This window comes from Papaver somniferum, chromosome 2 (genome assembly GCF_003573695.1).
Source record: "Papaver somniferum cultivar HN1 chromosome 2, ASM357369v1, whole genome shotgun sequence".
NCBI classification, from domain to species: Eukaryota; Viridiplantae; Streptophyta; class Magnoliopsida; order Ranunculales; family Papaveraceae; genus Papaver; species Papaver somniferum.
In genome coordinates, this window is record NC_039359.1 from 34,951,593 (window position 1) to 34,962,629 (window position 11,037).

The 11,037-nt window shown below is 36.3% G+C and overlaps 2 protein-coding genes across 4 annotated transcripts; one reads left to right on the top strand and one right to left on the bottom strand.

Moving 5' to 3' along the window:
• Window positions 1-1,774: 1,774 nt before the first annotated feature.
• On the top strand, window positions 1,775-8,160 carry LOC113347352 (heat shock factor protein HSF8-like). 2 transcript variants are annotated; one of them, XM_026590989.1, is made up of 3 exons: window positions 1,775-3,300; window positions 4,223-4,381; window positions 8,031-8,160. In XM_026590989.1, exon 1 carries the CDS (start codon window positions 2,063-2,065, stop codon window positions 3,167-3,169), a length of 1,107 nt encoding a protein of 368 aa, XP_026446774.1. In that variant the 5' UTR covers window positions 1,775-2,062; the 3' UTR covers window positions 3,170-3,300; window positions 4,223-4,381; window positions 8,031-8,160. The 2 variants fall into 2 exon arrangements, with proteins under 2 accessions (XP_026446774.1, XP_026446775.1); XM_026590990.1 differs by lacking the exon at window positions 4,223-4,381 and having other exon boundaries at window positions 8,031-8,140.
• On the bottom strand, window positions 4,432-8,240 carry LOC113347351 (protein ACCELERATED CELL DEATH 6-like). 2 transcript variants are annotated; one of them, XM_026590988.1, is made up of 8 exons: window positions 7,983-8,240; window positions 7,827-7,895; window positions 7,666-7,737; window positions 7,478-7,543; window positions 6,512-7,024; window positions 6,124-6,273; window positions 5,374-5,810; window positions 4,432-5,247 (listed from the first exon to the last, which is right to left on the bottom strand). In XM_026590988.1, the coding sequence occupies exons 1-8, from the start codon at window positions 8,212-8,214 to the stop codon at window positions 4,615-4,617; spliced, it is 2,172 nt and encodes a 723-aa protein (XP_026446773.1). In that variant the 5' UTR covers window positions 8,215-8,240; the 3' UTR covers window positions 4,432-4,614. The 2 variants fall into 2 exon arrangements, with proteins under 2 accessions (XP_026446773.1, XP_026446772.1); XM_026590987.1 differs by having other exon boundaries at window positions 4,432-5,250.
• Window positions 8,241-11,037: the final 2,797 nt, after the last annotated feature.

Here is an 11,037-nt window from a genome sequence, read left to right on the forward strand (position 1 = left end):
AACAATGGCAGCAATATGTGCTACCTCCATATAAAATCTGCAACATTAAACTCCCACCGTTTTTGCAACAATAAATCTGTAACAAACTTCAGCTAAGAACCAATTGAACTCAAAGAAAATACGTACATTTGTTCCCATTGTCACCAAAATAAACTCAAAACGGTAGTAATGATTTTTTAGTACAACATAAATCAAACTAAACCAAAAATTTATCAGAAGTCAATAATGGAGAACTAATGAAGATGTTTAACAGTAATGTGGTTTTTTTCGTAAAGTATGGATACCGAAGAGATTAGGTCCAACTTGAAAGAGAATACTTGATCTATCACATATTGGAACACAATAAGTGCAGCAAATCACAAACGTTGGATTAGGGTTTAAAGAGGGGAGGCCTTCTTACCCGAGATTTATCTTTTCCACCGTGAGAAAAATTGGAACTGTCTAGAACTGTCCGTAGTGCTGTTAAACATCTTACACAACCAAATCTTCTGCACTTTCTACCTGGAGCTGTCGGTGATTAGGTAGAAAACTCTATGCTGAACAAAAGAAAAATCAAATTAAGAAATGGGGAAAGAAAAATCAAATTAAGAATTATGGAAAGAAGTACCCTAACCCTGAATCAACCAAAATCAGTGTGAAAATTACCCTTTCTATGAAAAATGGCATGAACAGTCAACCGAGATTTTCCAACTTGAAGAAACCAAAATCAGGATTCTTAGTAAGTAACTGATACATTCAATTCCTCTTCCCACGCCTAGGATTCGCAACTGTTACTCTACAATACATTCAATTCCTCTTCCTATGTTGACGCAGTGACATTGAATATTTGGTCTCAGGCAATCTGGGATGTTGGATGAGGGCGTAAGTAGAGGGTGAATTCTGAGCCACGATCTATCTCCTCCACTTTTCCATATTATGAGAGTAATGGGACCCATCGATCTCTGTTTTTGCCCTATTCAGAGCATCAGATTTGCAAAAACACATTTGTTTTTGTAAGATAGATGTATAAAACCCGATTATGGAAAGGAAGATGAAGAGACTACAGTAATCGGATTATACATATTACATATATAAACCAATTCTGGTCATGTATTTTAATATTTCATTTCTACCCCAGAATCGGGTTATGTTAATCATCATGTGAACCGATTACCGTGCATGCTTTTCATGGAAGAAAATAAAACCCAGAATCGGTTTATTCGATAGGTCAATAAAAACTGTTTCTGAGTGTAATCAGAATTTTGATTTGTCAAAAACGAAGATTTAAACATGTAAATCAACAAGATATGAAGAATCATAGATTGGGTTGATGGAGATTTACCTTTTTTTGTGTGGATCGAAGATTCGTTGGAGAAGAAAATGAAAATTAGGGTTTTGAGAATTAGGAAAGATTAGGATGGAAATATAATTTTTTTTTTTAGGTTTAGTTTTTTTTGTTTTTGGATTTACTGAAAATAGAAAGATTAGAATTTATATGAGATAGTTTTATGAATTAATGTGGGGGTAAATTAATACTTTTTAGAAATTTGGGTGCCTATAGTAATTTGATGGTGTGGGAAGGAACATTTGATAGGCCCCAATTAAGTAGTATAAGCCCCAATTTAATCAAGATATAAATAGTATCAAATTTTACTGGTCTTTTATACCCAAATAAATAATTTTTAAGGGTTATTCAACCAATTTCATGCATTGAATAGATGTTTCTCTACCTGCTAGTTACTAAATAGTAGCCCGATTGTCTCCAATGTTTTCAAATTGGTTTCTTATACCAAATGGGGCCACGCATCTCTCTCCATATGTAAACCGCCCTCTCGCAGGTTTTGAAGTCCTTCTATGTTCCCTCTAGTCTGGGGACTCTGGACCCAGTAAATACTCACAAGTCGTCACACTCCGCCCAAAGATCAGTTCAGCCACCGCCATACTTACCGCCACAGCAATCACTGAATCTTTGAACCAGGTATCGTAATCATACAATTCTTCTTCAATTCAAAACAGATTTAGGGATATTTTAACGTTATCAATCGCGACTTTACGCAATTCATAATTAGGGTTTAGGTTAAGGATGGGGAAATCAAAGGGAGATAAAGATGGGCCACTCCCACCGTTTCTTGTAAAATGTTATGATATGGTTGATGATACAAATACTGATTCAATAATTTCATGGTGTCCTTCGAATAATAGTTTTATCATCTATGATATGATTGCGTTCCAGAAAGAATTGCTTCCTAAATATTTTAAACATAGCAATTTCTCTAGCTTCATGAGACAATTAAACACTTATGGTTTTAGGAAATTGGACCCTGATCGGTTTATATTTGGGAATGAAAAATTTGTGAAGGGTAAGAAACAATTGTTGAAGGATATTAGTAGAAGGAAAAAGAGCCAAGAACATAGTATTGAAAAAGAGCCGCAACAGATGGAGAATAAAGCGCCTGTCGTGCCACCATGTATAGAAGTAGGAATGTTTGGATTACAACAAGAAGTGGAGATTCTTAAGAGAGATAAAAATGTGCTTATGCAGGAGTTGGTTAAATGTAGGCAACAACAACAAAATGCAGACGTTGAGTTGCATTGTGTGAGGCAACGGATTAAAGGAATGGAGCTAAATCAGCAACAGATGCTGTCATTGCTGGTTATGGCTATGCAGAACCCAAGGTTTTTGTCTCAGTTGGTTCAGCAGAAAGAAAACAATTGGCGTGTGGCTGATGCAAGGAAAAAGAGACGGCTTCCTGCCCCAGTGCAAAGTAATGAACATGTGGAACCTGAAGTTTTTGAGGGTCAGATAGTGAAGTATCAGCCATTGACAACTGAGAGTCAAAATTCTCTACCGGCTCCAGTACTTGACACTGCTGAATTTGAACATACAGATCCTGCTCCAATAGGGGATGATGATTTCTTTAACAATATTGATTTTACATCATTTGTGGAACATTTGCCACTGCCAGATGTACCTGAAGATTTAATGGAGCAGCTTCTTTCGATTGCCAGTCCACGACTACAGGAGATTGATGAAATGGAAATGTACACCACTCAAAATCTGGAAGATGAGGAGGGGATTAAATCAGATAATCTTGATGCTGGGGTCCAAGCAGTCGAAAATCTGGAGCTTCTAACAGAACAAATGGGACTGCTAGCATCTGATGAAAAATATATGAGTGAAAGTCCTTAAAATAGCTTGTCGTGACAATCTTGGGAGTTTTGTATGTGTGCCATCATCCGATTTTCTCTTGTTCAGCAGTTATGCGGAAACCATTGTTGGGATGATGGTGAGCGTTTTTTCTTCCAAATGCAATCAAAAAGGTACTTATGGCGGTATTACTTTTACCAAAGAATAATTTTGAGATATATATACTTTTTTACCAATATCCAGTGAGATTGCTGTCAGAAAAAGATACTATAGTAGGTTATAGTTAAAGTTTTGCTTAAGTTGAAAATGTGATTTTGCATTCCAAACTGAAATTCATGCTTGTAATTTAATAGAAAATTTGAGTATATAACCTGAAATCACAGCTTTGATTCCAGCATGGTTCTTTCCCTTGATCATTTTTTTACTAGTATGGTTGTGCCGTCTAATCTTGAATTTCATGGGAGGTTTCAATTCAAGAGACCCACATGGCCATTTCCGTTGTAGTTTATTATCTGTTCATCTATTTTTTTTGTTTAGGGTCATTCCTCTAATTCATCTCGATGGCTAAATTTTGGTTTATTTGTTATCCTTCAAGTTTTCTATTAGGTAATTAGTTGTTTTTTTATGGGTATAAATTTATATCTTTTGTCTCTCTACAAAAAACACATTTTTAGTTTAATTTTGTAAGTCCAGTGATGTACAAAGGGGTTGGGTTGAAGACATTTAGAGGTTCAGGAACTAGTTGGTAATTGAAGATGGAAACTAAGGTAATTGAAGATGAACGGGGAATTGAGGGTGTCAACAAAGACAAGCAAATGGATCCTCAAACATGATAAGAATTGTCAGATTTAAGTTAAACTTATGGGAAGATTTTCAGAGGGTTACACTGATGGTGAGATGTCTTACTAGCATGATGAAGCAAGAAATCTTTCGAAGCTAATGCTGTCAAAATAGAGAAACTGATTTTGGAAATAGGAGTATCTCAAAGAATATTGATCTCTTTTTGTCTCCATATGTGTACATACGAATACACAGACATGATAATGATATGTTAATCAATCTCTATTTGAAAGTTAATCTTTATTCTTTTTCCAGGATTTTATATAGACAGACACATCAAAATGCTGTGAAACAGGAGATAAAACTGGAAACATTAAGGGACGCTCCTGCGATAACTAGAGCTAGTGACGAATCCTCTAAAACTCGAGAACAAATGTAGCTGGGAGATGTGCACGGCTTTATAACTGATTAGAGGTATGATGACTCTTGAGTTTCAAGTCTTTCTCTTAGTTAATCTTCTTCTCTCACAGGCGAAAAGCACATCACAATTTGATTGTAAACCGAATGAGTTAGTTACAACTAGCAAAGACTGACCTGAGTTTGGTTACTTAGAATCTCTTATCTAGTTTAAGTAGAAGATACAATTGTCTAGCTACTATCACACAAGTACTCCCACTTATTGAGACACATATAGTTCACTGCCCTTTTTAGTAACTCCACTTCATACGTTGGTCCTCTCTCCGAAAGATGCTTGGCCCATAGGTAGAACGAACAAGCGTGACAAACAATGGGAGCTGCAGCAATGCAAACAAAGTCACAGGCAGACAAGCAAACAATGCTATAGGAACTGGAATCCATGTCCATCTAGCTTGAAGCACAATAGAAAGTGCTGCTCCGAAAGCTACTATCATGGTAGCTATAGAGAAGAAGAGATTTGCATATCCGATTATTAATCTTTTTGGCAGTGAATATAGGAAATCATCTTCTGAGTAACGTGAACTCAAGATAGAAAAAAACATAAGAACCGCTGTGATGGAAGAAAAGAGAGCCGAGGCATCTGCAATTGCAAACACTGCAAATGATGTTGTATTTAAGAAAATTGGATTCCCACTGTCATTGCTACTATTGTCACTGTTATTGCCTCCTGGTACTGTGAAAGCTGCTGCAAAAACTACTGTAGTGATGAGTGTAGCTACAAGCATGCATGAATTGGCTGTATCTTTCATCCACTTCTCTGCTTTTTCTAATAATTCCTTGTGTTCCTCCGTGAAAAGATCTCGACCTGTCTTTCCTTCATCGTTTTTCTTTTGTCTATGTCTTTGTAGCGTAATCTTCTCAACCTCCTGAATGAAGTACTGTTAGTATGAATTAGGAGTCGATTAAAATGCCATCACACCGTTCTTTCTTTTTTTTGGTTCCATTACAAAGATATCAACTACAGGGTGAATTAGCATCCAATTCCATACCTTAAACCACTGGAGCTCTCGTTGCATTTGAAGAGCTGAACCAGAAACTGAATTGAGGCTCCGAGGATTTGCTAGCTTTGCGACCCAGTGCAGGATAGTGTTATTCTCATCATATATGAAGGAAGCCATTTTTTTATCTGCATTCATCTCACATATGAGATTAAAAATCTTTTCTCGTCGATATTTTATGGCTTCTTCTAATACAGTCATATTGGTCTTCATTCTGATACACATTAGGTCAGGAAATGTTTGAACACACTCCACTACTATTTCAACCGCCCCGAATCTTGTGGCCAGCTCCAAAGTGTCTGATTCTGTGAAAAATTTGAAAATTTCTGTGCTGCTCTTCAGAGAAATTTGTCTGCAAATGCATTTAACCAAGGCCAAGGCATGCTTTTGCATTAATTCTTCGTCGTGTATTTGTTTAGCACTGCGAACTGAAATTAGGAGTCAAAAGAAAAGTTACCCTTTTGGTTCTCTTAATTCGTTCAAATATTGTAAGCACATTCTTATCCATAGCTTTCGACAGTTATTAGGGGTAATTTACACCATGTACGATCTACATAACTAAGAAAAAGACTTTCTAGAATGTAATATACAGATTGCTATCCATGTGAAATCGGTCCTTAAGGTCGGTTCCACCTATATTCTGTCAAAGCCATTTAAGAGAGTAAGCCCTAGGCTTACGCTCTGGCCAAGAACAAAAACTCTGTACAATAAAATAAGAAAAACAAGCTTAAGTTTACTAACATGAGTAGAGGAACTGTTGCCACAATGTCCGCTCATTCCCACTTGGGAATGCTGAAGGTCTTTCTGCCATTGCTTCCAACGCACAGTAACCATCTTCACTTTTTTCAGTAGCCAAGTTTGGAAATCGTTGGACCAGGTACAGAGCAACATCTACAAGAAGTTAGTTCTTTTAGCATTATTTTACTGAACAAAATTATGCATCTTGCTAGACTTACTGACAATGAGAAACATTAGTCTTGAATCAATTGGTGATTTAGTAAGATGTACTATGTAGAATTTCTTGTTAATGCTGTCTGAAATCTAAATGTTTGAGGCTGTTGACATATATTAATGCATAAATACCTTATCCTATCATATAAATCATCCCCTGTCATATAATTCTTCTTACCATATAAATTACTTGCAATAGATATACAGATTAGGGTACCACCCGAGACACCATAGTAGGGACTTGGTTCCTCATCTCTAGTGACGCTGCAAAGATACTTAACCATTTCCTTACTGCGTTCGTTTGAAGAATTAGCACTGTAAGCTGCAGTTACAAGCGGAACCCACTCATTATTATCGCGCATCTGTGTCAAATTAGGGTTTTTAGTCACCATCGCCTTTGCAGCTCTGATCAATCCAGCAGCAGCGACAAAATGAAGCGTTGTTTCACCATCACAGTTCTTCAACTCTAGTGCATCTGATGGCATGAGTGTCACAAGATTTTCAACAAACATTGAATGCCCTGAAGCTGCTGCTATGTGCAATGCTGTCTCATTGCCGACTGTAATACTTGCCGTCAGCGCAGAAGGATCAACTTTAAAAATCCTTTTAGCCCTATCCCAGTCACCTTTAAGTGCTGCTTTGTATAGTACCTGATACTTCTTTACAAGGTCTTTCTGGTCCCCGTTGTCTTCTGTATAGACCATGAACAATCTAAGGGTTAATTAATGAGCTAACTTTCAGACATAGTGAGTTACATGGTAAGGAAAGCAGTACCATATATTGGAGCTTTGTTCCCATTTCTGGAGTAGCATTTGTGACTTGTAACACAAAATCAACATTCACTCATTCCGAAATAGATAGAAAATTTTCTTGACTATCTCAGGAAGTAACTGTTCATAGAGTGTCTATATTCTCATTTACTTTTTGTCGACTTCCTAGGCAATAGGTTAGTGGCCGTTTGGATACTACATCAGAACTAGCTTTTTGTCCTATATAAGTCCGGAACCATGAACATCAACACAGATATAATTTGATTAAGTCGAAACAGAAGCTCTGTTTTAAGCCAAAAGAAATGAGAGAAATCTGTCTTTCTGGGTGCATATTTATCACAAAACCCAAACTAGGTGGAAGAAGTTGAGCTTACCAGAATCATAAGCATATATATTATTAATCTGGACTGCATCTGCCAAATCAGTGTTCTTCAGTTGCTCTGCTAGTCACAAACAAAGAGTCACTTGAAATAGTCACACATTGTGTCTATGAATTATACTCGAGTTCCTAAAGAGAGAAAACAAGAACGGAGTTCACTTAGAGGACTAGTGTTAAACATACCCGAACTAATGTAGATATCATTGTTGTCAGAATTATGCTGGATCCCAGTTGTTGCATCTCTCGTTAAATATTCTGTTTTTTTCACATTAACCAATTGCTCAGTTTCAAATATAAGAGAAATGTTCATTAGTTCACATGAAAACTTAACGTCTGTACTGTACCGGGGTAGTTGTAATTATCATTATTGGTGTTATTATGCTGTATCTGTGGTGAATCGACTGTCAGGTACTCTGTTGCATCATGAAATTTCAGTTAGAGGAAGGTGACATAATGAATTGATGGGCTTTACTTGGTTTAATAATTAGTTGATTACATACCAGAGTTGTAATTGTAATCTATGTCCATATGTTGGATATGATGATCAGGTGGCGAATCTACAATGGTGAGACATATGTCTTCTGGTGCATGGGTGGATGTAGTATATTCTCTATTGAATGCTGCTGCTGATGATATAGGTAATGACACACCTTCCTCGTATATATTGTTTTCGAATAACTTTCTGACTGACGATTCAATATCGTTCTCCAATGTTGATGTTGTTGCTCCCATACTGTACCTTCTGTTTTCTAGTCTGAGTACTCGAATTCTGCAACTTATTGTGATCCCGCAGACCTAGATGTGCGTGCGTGTGTGTGTGTGAGAGAGAGATGGGAAATCTCTTACCTGGGAACTCTGTTGTTTCCAGTTCTGAGGAAGTAGACAAACTCTCAATGACTGAATGAGTGAGACTTGAAATGTTATACTGTTGCATGGAATTGATTTTTGAAGGGAATCACAAATTATTATTCTTCTTTCAGCCAAAAGACTCCAAATGATCATTGGTGGGTCAATTAGATTAGTTACAATAATCATATAATCTCAACCAAACTTGTAGTTTTGTCAATAGCAAATTGTAAGTGTTTGTTGTTTTAAGCATCTATGAAACATGAGACATCTTCCCAATCAGTTGCCAGGTCTAGACTGATAAATATCATAGCCCTATTGAATTGAAGGTTTGTGCTTTTTTTTTTTCCTTTCGGGTAGAGTGGAAGTGGATTTAGATGTCAGAATTCGCCTGTCCACATGTTCTGGATGAGCACACTAGGAGTAGTGATTCTGACCTACATATCTCAGTACCAGAATGTGAATTAAGAAAGTCGTTTTCCTTTTCTTTTTTTCTTGGTGGGCTGTCATATTGGATTAGGTTAATTATTGTGTAATTAGATTTGCCAGGATAATGTGGACAAAAACATAGACAACAATGGAGGAAAAGCAACCAACTAATCTCCTTTCCACTGCAGTGTAAGTGGATATTTGTATTTTATTAATGGATATATAGTCTTAAAATTATAATTATAATTACCTGTTGGGCAATTGAGTAATTATTGGTTAAAACCCATTACCGACATTTGAACTAGCAATGCATGGTTATGAGTTTGTATATTTGCCCAAGTACTGCTGCATCTTACATGGAATGGAAGTATGCGGTATCTACAATTTGAACTAGCCATGCATTGCTCAAGTGTACAAGCGAGACATGCCAGCAGCATCTACAGTCTGCTATCATATTAATTGGATCCAGAATTTTCCTGAATCTAAGGTACGGCATCTACCTAGAGTAGGATCAGAGCATACTTCTTTTCTCTTTGATTCCAACCCAGAACTGAAAAAACTACAAATACCTTTCCGGTGCATCAGATCTTGAATTTCCCACCCAACTTTTTCTTCGGTGATCTTAACTTCCTGGAAGCTACACTCAAAAAATTCCGAAAATGCGAATCTTTCAACAACCCTCCAATTGCTATCCACTGATTTAGCCCGCTGGAGCACAGACGATTTTGGCAACATTAATAAGAATATTAAGAACCTAAACAACAAGATAGAAGATCTTCATTAGTTAGGAAATTTATTTTCTGACTTAGATAAAGTAAAAATCCTTCGAGCCGAGCTAGGTAAATGATACGAAATTAAAAGAGAATTTTGATAAAGTACTCCCATTTTTTTAAATCCATAAAATTAATGCCCTCGTTTTTTTCAAACTTTATAAAATGCCCTCATTGTTTACTTTCACCACTTGGGCCCGCATAATGGAGTAAATGGGCATTTACCTAGTCAAAAACTGGGTCAAATTACTAAAAACCCATCACTTATCTAAAAGGGTGAGAAATATCTTCACCCGACCCTCTCTTTCTTCCTCTCTTCTGTCTCTCTTTCTTCGTCTCAGAGAAGAAAAAAAAAATAGTTTGGCGATTCAATTGAATCGATTAGTTAAATCGATAGATGTTTTTGGTTTGATTCATCAGTCTATTGAAGATTAAATTGAATGGTTTCATCGATGGCGACGACTGGAAAGGAAAAGGTGATGTCCAGGTAAGATATTTTGAAACCCTAAGTTTTGATTTTGTTAGATCTTTACTTGCATGATTAAATCAAATGATTTGGAAGCTTTTTCGATCAATATAAAGTGAAACCCATAACTTTTTTTTTTGAAACCCTCACTTTTTCGTCATTTTTTATCTGTTTCTTTTGTTTTGTCTGTGAAAAACAAAGGGAATCTTCCTTTTGTTTTTGTCTGTCACTTAAAATTGAAAACAAATGATGATGTGAAGAATCTGCAGTTGAATCTGATGAAAGTCTTTTATTTAATTTTTTTTAATTGTTTAATTTTGTTAGAATTTCTGTCTGTATTTGTATGTGTATTGGGTTTGTATTTGTATGTGTATTGAGTCTGTATTTGTACGTGTATTGGGTTTGTATTTGTATGTGTATTGAGTCTGTATTTGGTTTGTATTTGTATGAATGCCTTATAATGTTGTTTTGTATTTCTGTATATTTCAGTGGCAACATTGATAAGGGAAAAAGCAAATTTAGAGACATAAGTTGTTATTGTACTGACAGTAAGATTCAGTTTTCTTTCAAAAAGTTACGAAGAGATAAGATGAATCTGAGGATGTTTCAGCAACTGGTTCACATGAAGTTGTGTTTGGAAGATATATATGAAGTTATTTTAATGTGGATATCAGACAATGGACATCCATGGACTCTAAAGAATGATCAGTGTTTTTTTTTTTTGGTTTTGGGACAATGTTGTGGTAAATGGCAATGGTTTCATTCAGTTGGTAGTCAAGATTAAAAATCCAGAATGGGATGTCACACCTAAGAAATCAGTATCAAAGTCACCTCAAGTGAGAAGAAGCCAAAGACTTGGAGGTGATAAGAACAAAAGTGATGGTGGTGGCACTGCTAGGAAGTTGTTTGGGCAGGGCAGTTCACAACCTACTCAAGCAAGTGTTGTTGGTGATAATTTGAGAGAAGGATCAAGTAGTACACCAATTCAAGTAGATGAGGAATCACTTTTAGCTGATGATGACTTTTTTGATGATGAATATTGGT